At 49.5% G+C, this 12,997-nt stretch overlaps 1 protein-coding gene across 1 annotated transcript in view; it reads left to right on the top strand.

Annotated features, from left to right (window-relative positions):
* Positions 1–10,336, top strand: part of GALNT10 (polypeptide N-acetylgalactosaminyltransferase 10) — a 230,941-nt gene extending 220,605 nt beyond the window's left edge. The window contains exons 10-12 of the mRNA XM_040241469.1: positions 571–687; positions 5,649–5,798; positions 6,324–10,336. Of these exons, the coding sequence (XP_040097403.1) occupies positions 571–687; positions 5,649–5,798; positions 6,324–6,482 (426 nt within the window). The 3' untranslated portion in view covers positions 6,483–10,336. The remainder of the gene's footprint in view (positions 1–570; positions 688–5,648; positions 5,799–6,323) is intronic.
* Positions 10,337–12,997: the final 2,661 nt, after the last annotated feature.

Here is a 12,997-nt window from a genome sequence, read left to right as displayed (position 1 = left end):
CTGTGAGGTGGGAGCCACGCGATGTGACGCCGGCAGCTAGCACAGTGGCCTGCCTGCCATCCATGCTGGCTGACCAGCGCAGGCTGAGGCCCCTGCACTCACAGGGCATCCTCCCCTTCCCTAGTGAGACTCTGTTCCTCTTTGGAGCCTCCCATTCACCTGCCCCAAGGCCCGAGAGCAGAGACCCCACACCTTTTCTAAAGTGGTCTTCAAGGTATAGCCTCTGCATCACCTGGAATGAGGGTAAAATTTGATTCCTGGACCTGCTGGGTCAAATTCTCTGGGAGAGGAGGCAGGAGTCCTGTTCACACCCCCTCCCCTCTAGGCCCCAGCCCCACCCCGGGACTCTACATGCTCTAATTCAAAGCAAGGTTGAGTGGCGCTGCTCTCTTGTTCCCTTATTAACAGGTTCTGTCCTGCCCACCAGTCCAGTGCGAACTTCATTAGGAGAATTCGGAGTTCAGCCCACTGACATCCTCTACCTTGCCTCCCTCCTCCCACCCCAGCAGGGGCCCCACTGGATATCTTCAAGCACCTTACTGGCCCTCTCTTTGCTTCCTTCTCATCCAGATCCGCAATGTGGGCACAGGGCTGTGCGCAGACACGAAGCACGGGGCCCTGGGCTCCCCACTGAGGCTGGAGAGCTGCATCCGGGGCCGCGGGGAGGCCGCCTGGAACAACATGCAGGTAGGGGCTGTTCCTCGGACCGGCCGCCAGGCTCCCTGTGCCGCCATAAGCCTGCAGTGCTCATGTGGTGGGCTGGCAGGGAGAGGCCCAGGCAACGATGAGGGACAGGTCAGCGCAAGGGACATGTTATACGAGCCTACTGGACACTGTGGAAAGAGGAATCCAGCACATCGGTCTGGACTGTTGGTTACAAGTGACAGATACTTGGCCCGAATGGCTGTCAACAGAGTTTCTGGCTCATGTCATTGAAGTCTAGATGATGTCATCAGGGTCTCTCCAGGGCCCCAGCTCTGCTTCCCTCTCTCTTGGCTTCTTTTCTTAGGCTGACTTGTCTTCCCAAGCGGTGGCAGAGGTGACCACCAGCAGCTCTAGGTGGACAGCCACCCGGTGAAAAGGCATGTCCCTTCCAAGAGTTCCAGAAAAGCCCTGGGCCCTCACATGCTGGGTTTCCTGACCCAGCAATGATGGAGGTATGACACAGTCCTCTTAGTGACCTGGGTCATGGGCCCCTCCTGGGGCCTAGGGTATGGTCATCCTCACTCGAAAAATAGGGTGACACAGGGGAGAGGGTTGGTCCCCAAGGGATCTCCCACAGGGTATAATCCGAAGAGTGAGGAGTGCAAGCCCACCATGTAGGACATGCCTCTCACAGGAAACTGCACATAGCTTCCCCTGGTCCCTTCCCAGGTTCACCCCATTGTTAACTCACATGGCATCCATTGAATCTTATTTCAAAGACACGTGGTTTATAGTCTCCCTGCTGTGGATTTTCTGGCATTTGGAAAGTGTACACTGATGCAAGCCTACAAGGCAGGTCCTCTGTAAAAACAAAACTTGGGAGGGCTGCGCAGCGTACACACTGAGAATGCACAGCACCACCTCCTGGCGGGCACGGTGCCAGCCTCTGGAATGTGTGATGCCCTCCCCCATCCTTTCTTGAAAACCATTCTTACTAGATAATGGCTGTCACTGACTACAGGCTTCCCAGGTGGCACTAGTGGTAAAGAATCTGCCTGCCAATGCAGAAGATGCAAGAGATTCAGGGTCAGGAAGATCCCCTGGAGGAGGGCGTGACAACCCACTCCAGTATTCTTACCTGGAGAATTCCATGGACAGAGGAGCCTGACGGAACAGTCCATGAAGTCACAACGAGTCGGACACAACTGAGCAAGTATGCCCACGTGCTCATCAGTTAATTCTTCTGAATTCTCCACAGCCCTGTATGGCTGCTCCTTGATCCTGGGGCTGCAGGAGAGAACAGGAGAAATACAGGGCCTGGATAGAACAGGCCTAGGCAGCTCAGCTTCAGAACAACTCCCCTTGCGGTGGAGAGTCCACATGAAGACAGGATTCACTCAGACTAACTGCAGAATGTGCCTGGGGTGTGGGTATGCTGGCCTCCACCATGAGGCGGGGAGCGTAGCAGCCCAGTTGCCCCACTGGGATCTGTGTCCCGTGGAGCCCACAGCCACTCTGAGTGATGAGCTCTAGTGAGTCGAAAAGGAAGAAATGCAAGTCTAAGCTACAGCTCCTGACCTGGAGGAGGCCTGGGAAGTCAACATTCAGGGAGCAGTAACTGGCTAACCCCACCACCACCACCACTGCAACGCGCACCTCTGGCCAAGACGGAATAACAGGGACTGGGTTTACCCTTCTACCCAAAGCAGCCAAAGAAATGGGCAAAATATGTGAAACAACTGTTTTCAGGAGAGCCGATGTCAACCCTTGAAAGACAGTGACCCTTGGAAGACAGGGAGCCAACAAGCATGATGATTGTCCCGGCTTCCGTCCTTGAGAGAGTTCCCAGTCCACAAGTCAGGGAGGGAGAAGCCTGTGGGAGCCAGGCACACGCCCTGAGTTGAGGAGGCAGCACAGAGAGTGCAGGAGGTCAAGGTGGCTAGAATTCACAAAATGGAATCCTGGAGGCTTGGAGAGAGCCGGACATGGATAATGTCTGAGATTTACAGAGGGCCCCCCTGCATATTCAGCAGCGTACTGGTGTGTGTGAGGAAACTCCTGGTGCTGGACAAAGAACCACCTGAGAGGATTCATGTGGAAAAATGGACGGGACCTAGAATAGCCAAAAAAATTTTCAAAAGAAATACAAAGTTAAAGGACTGATTTCAACATATATTGTTAAAGTGTCACTGATTAAAGCAGTGCCATATTGACATAAAGAGAGAATAGAGACTCCAAAAATAGATCCATGCATGTATGGACAGCACACTCTTAACCATGTTCAAGGGAAATTAATTCAGTGCAAAAATTTTTGCACTATGTTTTCAACAAATAGTGCATATCCATGTGCAAAAACAGTTTTTTTAATAAATACATTATACTATATATAAAAATTAACTCAAAAATGGGTCATTGACTTAAACATAAAACTGAAACCAAAATACTTTAGAAGAAAACACAGGCAAAAGTGTTTGACCTTGGTAACCCAAGCAATGATTTCTTAGATACAACACCAAAAGAGAATTGATGAAACAAAAAAATTGATAGATTGGACTTCAAAATGAGAAAATTCTGTTCTTAAAAGACACTGTTGAGAAAATAGGAAGACGAGCCACAGACTAAGAGAACATGTTTACAAAGCATATATCTGATAACAACTTTAAATGTTTGTGAGTGAGTGAGAGTCGCTCAGTCGTGTCTGACTCTTTGCGAACCCATGGACTATACAGTCCATGGAGTTCTCCAGGCCAGAATACTGGAGTGGGTAGCCAATCCCTTCTCCAGATCTTCCCAACCGAGGGTTAGAACCCAGGTCTCCCATATTGCAGGCGGATTCTTTACCAATTGAGCCACCAGGGAAATGTTTAGAGTATAAAATTTCTCAAAACTCAGTAAGAAAATAAGCAATGCAGTTTTAAAATGGGCAAAAGATGTGTAGAGATTTTAGTGAAGTCGTATTGGTCAGCAAAGAAGCACATCAAAAATGCTTAACTTCATAGTTACTAGAGAAATGGAAATTAAAATTATAGCCTTTTAGAAAGACCAGCCATACCAAGGGTTGGCAAGGATGTAGATGAATTGGAACCGTACACTGCTGGTAAGAATGTGACTGGTACAACCACTTTGGAAAGCAGTTGGGGAGTTTCTTGGAAAGTTACACATTGATGTATCTTGTGATCCAGCCATCCCTCTTCAAGGGGTTCATCCAAGAGAGAAGAAATTATGTCCATGTCCATACAATGGCTTGTACACACGTGTTCATAGCAGCTCTAAGACTCTTGAGAGTCCCTTGGACTGCAAGAAGATCCAACCAGTCCATCTTAAAGGAGATCAGTCCTAAGTGTTCACTGGAAGGACTGATGTTGAAGCTGAAACTCCAGTACTTTGGCTGCCTGATTCAAAGAGCTGACTCATTTGAAAAGACCTTGATGTTGGGAAAGATTGAAGGCAGGAGGAGAAGGGGATGACAGAGGATGAGATGGTTGGATGGCATCACTGACTCAATGGACATGAGTTTGGGTAAACTCCAGGAGTTGGTAATGGACAGGGAGGCCTGGCATGCTGCGATCCATGGGGTTGCAAAGAGTCAGACATGACTGAGCAACTGAAGTGAACTATTTGGAAACACCAAAACTAGAAACAACCCCGGAGAAGGCAAAGGCACCCCACTCCAGTACTCTTGCGTGGAAAATCCCATGGACGGAGGAGCCTGGTAGACTGCAGTCCATGGGGTCACTAAGATTAATCAGACACGACTGAGCGACTTCACTTTCACTTTTCACTTTCATGCATTAGAGAAGGAAATGGCAACCCACTCCAGTGTTCTTGCCTGGAGAATCCCAGGGACAGCGGAGCCTGGTGGGCTGCCGTCTATGGGGTCACACAGAGTCAGATACGACTGAAGCAACTTAGCAGCAGCAGCAGCAGCAGCAGAAACCACCCACATGTTCAACAACAGGTATATCAAGTACCATGCAGTGGATGAATATAGCTCAGCAATAACAAGGAATGAACTGTTGATAAATGCTGTTGTTATGACATGATTAAATCTCAACAGAATTGTGTTGTTTAAGAAATCAAAAAAAAAAATCCATACCTTCTGATTCTTTTTATATAAAATTCTAGAAATTGTGAGCGCCTCTTTCATAAAAAACAAAGGAGTTTCCTAGGGGCGTGGGGGAGGGATAGAAGGAAAAGATCACAGAGGGCGGGAGGGAACCTTTAGGGTGATGGATATGTTCACTACCTTGATGACAATGATGATGATGGCAGTTTCACAGGTATAAGCTATGTCAAAATGTTTCAAGCTGTGCCCTTAAAATGTGTGCAGTTTATTGCATGCCAATTATTCAGTAAAGCTCCTGGGGGAAAAAAAAAGTTTATCAGCCTATATAATATGTGAACCTGGTTTGGATCTTAATTCAAACAGACTGACTCTGAAAAGAAATGTGTAAGGCAATCTGAAAACGTATGAACTTGAGCTGTTTGATGACACTGAGAACCTTGTGGTAGCTTTTCATTATTATCAGGGCACTTACTGAAGTCATGACGCCTGACATGGTAAGATGTCTAGAATTTGCTTCAGAAGAATGTGGGGGTGGGAGGTATGGTATGGAGGCGGCTCTACCAAGATTCGTTGGGATTTAGTAATCGTTGAAGTGGGTCGTTGGGACAGGTGTCATCAATATACTTTTTACATATAATATTTTTTTATTTTACCCTAAAAATCAAAATTATAATTTCAACATGTAATTGAAGGTATTTTTTCCTTTAAACGCAGCTTTATTTTGGGGGTGAGACTACCTTTTGCTTTAACCAAAGAAAATCTAGCAGTTGTCACTTGTTGTAAAACAGACACTGAATTTTGGAGACATGAGGATAAATATTTTTATATCAGTATACGGTTTTCTGAACCCCTGTGTTTAAAATTTCCTGTAATTGCAAAAGAAGAGACCCCCCAGCCTTGCTTTGCTGTCCACTTCACGGCGTCACTGTGCATGCAGGTGTTCACCTTCACCTGGAGAGAAGACATCCGACCCGGAGACCCCCAGCACACCAAGAAGTTCTGCTTTGATGCCGTCTCCCACACCAGCCCCGTCACCCTCTACGACTGCCACAGCATGAAGGGCAACCAGCTGTGGAAGTACCGCAAAGTAAGACAGGGTGTGGAGGCGGGTGGACAGGGGAGCCTGCTTGACTTAAAAAAAAAAAAAAATGTGCCTCCCCTCTTCTCTCCAGAGCCCCCTCCCTCATGCATTTTTTACACAAACTTCCCTGACTCTCCTGTCATCAAGAGAAATCAGAAATCCAGCTTTAGTATCTTTTTTTTTCTATTATTTTTAATTTTTTTTAATTCAGCTTTACAATCTTAAATGTTGGCAACTGAGTTTTTTGTGTTTTTTTTTTAAGCCACCTTGAGAGCAAATGAAATTTGACTGGAGATAGGCATGATTAGGGTCAGCCCAGAAGTGGCATACATCAGTTTTGTCCTCATCCCAGGGGGCACTGCTCAGGCACATGGCAAGGCCAGCCTCAAGGGAGGTGGGCAGTGTCCACTGTGTGGTGGGGAGGAGAGCCAGGCAGGCCGGCAAGCCCCAGCCCCGTCCCCTTGCTGGTATCGCTGCTGCTTGGGCTCCTTTCCCCATCACGGCCCGGCTGACCACCTGCCTGTTTCACAGGACCAGACCTTATACCACCCCGTCAGCGGCAGTTGCATGGACTGCAGTGAAAGTGACCACAGGATCTTCATGAACACCTGCAACCCCTCCTCTCCCACCCAGCAGTGGCTGTTTGAACACACCAACTCCACAGTCTTGGAAAAATTCAATAGCAACTGAGCCCTCCATTCCCACAGTGAGCCTGGCGGGGTCCCCTCCAGCACTCCCTGCAGCCTCCCTCTCCAGAGGAAGGCGGGGCTCCCAGGGCTCCCCCATTCTGTACAAGGTGCTGGCCAGCCAGGTCAAGGTAGAAGGGGCTCTTGAAGCTGGCCTGGGTGTCCACCCAGCCCTGCAGGCCCCAAATGGTGGAGACATGGAGGACAGACCCCACAAGAGGCCCCACTCCAGAGCAGAGCCCGCTGCACCCCTGGCGGTGGCATGGAAACCCAGGAGAGCTTTTTCACCCCATCACCACGTTCCCTTGAGCAGTACGTGGGAGGAATGCCAGGGTAGCCCTCGGCCACCCGAAACAGAGTCCTCCAAGCCTGCCTGACATTCAGCTGGCTCATCCATGATGGTCCTTTAGCGAGAGAGAGAGGCAAGTTGTGTCTGTAGGCGCCAACTTTAAGCAACAGTGCCACTCATCAGCGACAGAAGGACAAGAGTCTTTCCTGGGGCCATTGGGTTCAGCCTTTTCATTTTGGCCCCAGCTTGGGATAACTGCAGTTACTCCCCGGCATCTGTTCCCTGTCCTGACCCAAGGAGATGCAGTTAGAAGCCCTGCCTGGGGCCCTCCGAGTGTTCAGTACTGGCCGCCGGCCATCTGTCAGGTGGGGCAGAAGCGTGGCCCTCCTGTGCCACCATGGACAGCCCCGGTGTCTGCCCTGGCTCTCAGGCTGCTCAAGATGCCCCGATCAGTGCTCTCCAGGCTCAAGGACAGTCCGGCCACCAGCTCTTCAGGACTGGGTTTCAGAGGGCCTTGAGTCTGTGGCGCAGGCATAGAAGAAGACCTCCAAACTAGAAATTCTGCTTGAATTTCCCCCATCAGCGCTTCCGTCTCTCTCTCTCCCTTCTTCTCCCTCCCTCGGGCAGCTGCCTGTCTCAACAGAAGAGCAGAGGTGTGACGTGCTGGCCTCACAAAGTCCGGAGGCCGCCGAGGTGGACCGCGGGCAGGTTGCCTAGCCCCAACTCATTGTGGCTCTGGTTCTCATATCGAATTCTAGAATTTTCAAAGAACTCTGTACTTGGGTCACAAACTAGAGTACCACATAGGATTCTGGTATTCTAGCATCCAATATGGATTTCTGGAATGCTGTGATTGAAGGAGCCAGTCAACTGTAAAACCTTCAAGGCAGCCCCTAGCCTAGAAACAGTCTGTGAAGTCCAAGGTTGGTGGTGTTGGGGGACGGGTGGGAGATCCCACGTCCATCCGCTCATACCAGAGACCTGGGTGTGACACAGTCCTCAGCCCAGGCCGGAAGCTGTGCCAGCCCCGCCACGGTCACGGCTGCAGTGAACACCCCAGTGTCCCACAAACAAATGTGCAGTCTGCTCCATGACGGCCCTCTGTATTTACCTTTTGCTTTGTTAATTATGTGTCAGACTCCCAGAGGGCTCCCAAACTAAAAGGAAGTGTTTCTCTAACCAGCCTGCCACCCACTGATTCAGAAATGGAAATCGCAGTCTACAGCCCGTTGCTCCCGCCAGCTAGCCCAGGAAGTCTTTCAAATCGGTGTTCCAGTTAGAGTCGAGCCTCTTGATTGTGTTATTTGCCAGTGAAATAACTGAGACATAAATCTGGGAGCAGAGCCACAGATCTGCCTTTCAGATGCTGGCTGATCTCGTCAGTTATCTGAGGAGGGAAGTGAACTCTCCCAGCCACCACCACCCCGATGAAGCGTGCAGCGGGCAAAGCGTCGCTTCCACCTTCTGCCTCAGCACAGCTCCCACTCTGGCCACCTGTCTGCAGGAGAGGCAGCCCGTGCTTACAAAGCTTGCTTGTCCGTCCCTGGTGTCTTTTCCAAGTGATGCTATACCTTTTAGCAGTGGCCCTCTTTAGGAAGGAATCAAAAGATGCGGCCCCTTCCAGAATCTTGGAAAGCAAGAGTGTTGTAATTTGGGAGAATTGAGGTAGGATTCATCATCAGAAAGTAATGCAGAGTTATTAAAATGAAAACTGTGCCTTTTAAAAAGAAAAACATGCAAACGTACAGCCAATCCCTAAACTTGAATCATTTCCTAGTGCCTTGCTAGATGTAAAGGGGCAGGGTCGGGGTGGGGGGGACATTTTTGGTGATGTGTGCAATCCCTGTTGGATGAGTGTGTGTTTCCTAATGTCTGATTTCAAGCAGGAGGCGTTGGGCCTAGAGCAGGATCTGAAACAGCAGTGCCCACCAAGGGCCAGAGGGCCAGGTGGTGTTCCATTCAATGAGAGTAACACCCTGAATTTAAAGGGCAACTGGATGGCTCTTTTAATCCATGGCCAAAAAGGGTCTCCGCCACTCCTGGGAGGGGGGCCTGTTTGGAAGCCACTGCTGCAGCCCCTATCCCACCCCCAGCGATTAGGTTTGCAATAGGTCCCACCCCAGCAGGTGACAGTGTCCTTGGCAAGACCAGGGCACACGTGGAAAGCGGGAGCAGCGGCAAGCAGTCTTCACGTGTCCGCTTTTCTGTCCTTTGGTTCTCCTTTTGAGGCTGGTTTTGCACCCTCAACAAGGGATGGGCAGATCCTCTGAGCTCTCTGACATTTGCAATTGCTGAACCCACGTCTGTGGGTGCTGAGACTTGACAAAGCCTGTAATCAGGGAAGGAGGGAGAGAAGTCCATTAACAGACCAACCAATCGCACATAGTAGCCATTCATTGTTTTGTCTTCATTTTGGAAAACTACATGTCTCAAGGATCCATGAGACTGTGGAGGTGCTGTCAGCCAGGTGATGGGTGAGAATGTGGACCCCTTCTCCTCTAAAGCCTTTCTTCTGAGCATGAGGTCACGAAACAGGGTGTGGCTACAAAGTATCACAACTGTGTGGCCCCAGCAGCCTTTCCAAAGGGGGACTACAGGAACATTTCAGAACGCAAAGAGTGTCTTCCCAGTAGGTTCAAGGCCATGGAGCAGATGCTAAGTGTGCGGGCATGTGTGAGAAAAGCCATTCCACCTTGTGCTTCCAGCTGGAGCTTTCAACTTTCAAAACGATCCAGGAGCTATCAGTTCCCCATTTTTGGAAGAAATAGCTCAGAGTCAGAAGGGAGTACATCTACAGAAGAGATCTGATGGGGGATGCAACCTCAGGACCTGGGGAGAAAGAATGATTCTTTTTGGAGATGTATAATATGGATTCCCAGAGTCCACATTATATTCACCACCTGTCGAATTTCTTTTTCTCTTTAAGAAATAGGTAATGTCCTTGAAGATGGCTCCATATTTTTGTGTATGCATCTCTATATTTCTAATCTCTGAAGTTTCAAAGGAGTGGCAAAGCACTTTACAGAAGTAACTCAGAAATCCGAACACCTTGCTTCAGAGATTTGCACAGGTTGGGTGATCTCTGTCATTCTTAAGAGGCAATGCAACTTTGATTAAGTTTTCTGAGGATTTCTAAGTATGGGAGAAGGGTAAGGAGTGGGTCCTGTCCTGGAATTCTTTTTTGCTTTCAACTGATGCTTTTTTTGAAAATTCAAGTAATACTTTAGTTCTAACTGGATCTTGTGCCAAAGCCCACTGTCACCTCTGGGGTGGGAGTTGCACCTACATTCCAAGCGACAAGGTCCTTTTAAAGTTTGCTCCCAAAATGGCTTTGATTCAGCCGTGCTGGCCCACAGGGCTGGGTTCCTGCTGTGTTTCAGACTTGAAGGAGGATCCCAGAGGGACTACACGCAGGGAATATCTGACAGGTCGGATGTGGGAATCCATAGAGAAAGCTCGAGACCACCAGCCTCTCATCTCCTGCCTGGAAAAGTGAGCCTTTGTGAAGACCTGACTTACCATGTACAACTGCGGTTGTGACTGTTTTGAGTAAACCTCCAGACTTTTCTTTAATGTGGTCTCTGGCTAATTCCTTGTCGGCGCCTTTCTCTAGTCCTTCGTTCCCTGTGTATTCATTGAGCACCCACCCACTCGGTGCCTCCGCTGGGTCCTGGATAAATTCCCTACCACCATCATTCTAAGGAGGAAGGCGCACCGCAGACAGCTCACCACAATGATTTCAGATGTGAATAGGCCCATGGAGGTTATAAAACAAGGTATTTTAGAGACTGGGGTGGGGATCAACATGAAGCAGAGTAGTCAGGGAATGCCTCTGTGAGAGCTGAATGATAAGAAGAAGGGAGTATGAGCCAAAAGGCAGTTTGGGGAGGAGCATTCTGGGCAAAGGGAACAGCCAGTGCAGAGATCCTGAGGCAGGAAGGAGTTCCTGTGTTGGAGGCGGGGAAGGAGGTGAGCTCACAGACTTAGCCCAGGTAGCACACAAAGAATCTTACAGACTACACCCAGGAGTGGAGGATTTCAATGACAACGTGAAACCAGCTTAGCTCATTTCTTTCGCTCACCCATGAGCCACAAGTCCCTGCATACCAAAGCATTATGAGGGTTGGATTATCAAAGCTTTTGAGGGTTGGATTACATAATACCATGTGCTGGAAAGAACCCTGGCTAGCCCTGCTGTGCAAGGTGAGATCTTGTGCAAATCCTGCCCCCTAGCTAGGTCCCAGTTTTACACAGTGAAGGGAGTTTTCCCATGGTGCTTCCAGCTCTGCCTGTTCTGCTATAGTTGAGTCTTGGTGTGGAGCTGGAGACAGAAGCTACCCTGGTGCTGTCATTCAGAGCCCACTAGAGGGCGCTGTGGACCGTGGCTTGGCGAAGGTTCCTTTACAGACCCGGGATCTGATTACGGGCCACTGTGCAGGTTTGAGCCCTGGAGCAAGAAAGTAGAATCTGTCTTTCATAACTTGCATTTCTTGTTTGTTTGAAAATCTTTTATAAACACCCATAAATTATAAATGTTTTAATGGTGTCTTTAAAGAATTTACTAGGAAATAAAGTGGGGGCTTCCGTGGTAGCTCAGACAGTAAATACCTGCCTGCCTGCCTGCAATGCACAAGAAACACGTTCGATCCCTGGGTCAGGAAGATTCCCTGGAGAAGGGGATGGCAACTGACTCCGGTATTCTCACCTGGAGAATTTCACGGACAGAGAAACCTAGTTGGCTACAGTCCACAGGATCACAGAGTCAGACACAACTGAGCAACTAACACTTTCACTTCACTTTTTTTTTTCCCCCAAAGGAGAGAACATTCCAGGTGTAGGGGCAACCTGACCAAACACCCTGTGTAGGATCGTGACAGGTATGAAGGTCTGTGAGGCTGGAACAGAGTGGGAGAGAGAAGAGACGAGGAGGCAAACCAAGCCAGACCCTCTGGGGCCCTGTGGGCCGTGTTCCAGGGTCTCTGATCTTTATTATAAAGGCAGCAGGAACCATTAAAGGTTTGGGGCAGAGAGAGCATAAACGGTGCCCTTTAACTGAAGTCTAGAGCCAGGAATGAGTTGCTCAAGGTGCTGGGCACATGCTAGGACCTGGAGCCTGCAGAATGACAAATCCAGGGCACCTGGCCCTCACGTGTCTCATCCATTTCAGCTCCTCGTCCTCCCAGCCCTACACGAGAGCAGAGAATCCAAGGTAAGTAGAGCACGTAGCCACACACAGTGGGAGCTCCTTCGTGTTGTTGCATGCTTACTGGGAAACAGATTCAGAGAATATGGCAATTCACTCAAAGGTTGCATCCTTTTTTTTCTCCTTGTGTGATTGGGGTTGGGGCTTTAGGGCCTGGCACTTAGTAAGGGTTCAATAAGTACTTGACAAATGGACAAATGGATGAATAGTTTCAAATTACACTCACAGCCCACAGACCCTAGAGTGAGTTCTCCTGTCTATTGTATGCTGTGTGTCCCTGAGCAAGTCCCTTCTCCTCCCTGGGCCTCAGGTTCTCCTTATAGCCATGAGAAGAAGGGGAGCAAGGTAAATAAAGGTCAGCCTGGAACCTTCTAGTCCTCTAGATGTTGCATCTCATATTTTGAAATGGCCTAGATCTTGTTAGGGATTTATTTTCCAAGTTCACCCAGGAAGTGGGGTCCCCTCCCAGTTTTCTTAGCGGTGTCTCCTACCCTCAGGTTTCTGGGCTTCTGGTGGGGTAGGCCCAGGAGTCGGCATCCAAAGCTGGCTTCCTACAGCTGCTCACAGTTCTGCCAATCTCTGGCCTCAGGCAGCTGCCTCCTCTTTTGTTCCAGGCTTAGCATACCTGGCTTACTGGATGGTGCTCAGGGCAGTCTGCAGCTCTTTGCCTTCAAGTCTGACTTGGTCTGGGGCTGGCATAGTGACAGCCCTGGGCACACTTCACACCCACTCTCACAACAGAACACCACAGAAACAAAGGAACACGGTGAGCCCTCAGAAAAAGCAGGTTTCTTAGCAACTTTTACAGCCTTTGTTCCTGAGCTCCTTGGAACTGAAGCAGCGTCTGATCTCCTGCCAGCTCCTGCCTGGGGATGGGGAGAAGGGGATGGTGGGTCTGGCTTTAATGGATCTGGGAGCTCAGCTTCCCCACCATTGGCCTGTCAGTCAGCCTGGGAGGCAGAGACCTAAATGCCAAATTTGTCCAGGTTCTAAGAAAAGTCCTCACCATGGTTTCTACACAGCTGCA

The sequence above is a fragment of the Oryx dammah genome, unplaced genomic scaffold (genome assembly GCF_014754425.2).
Source record: "Oryx dammah isolate SB20612 unplaced genomic scaffold, SCBI_Odam_1.1 HiC_scaffold_5, whole genome shotgun sequence".
NCBI lineage: Eukaryota > Metazoa > Chordata > Mammalia > Artiodactyla > Bovidae > Oryx > Oryx dammah.
This window is presented reverse-complemented; position numbering and strand designations above follow the sequence as displayed.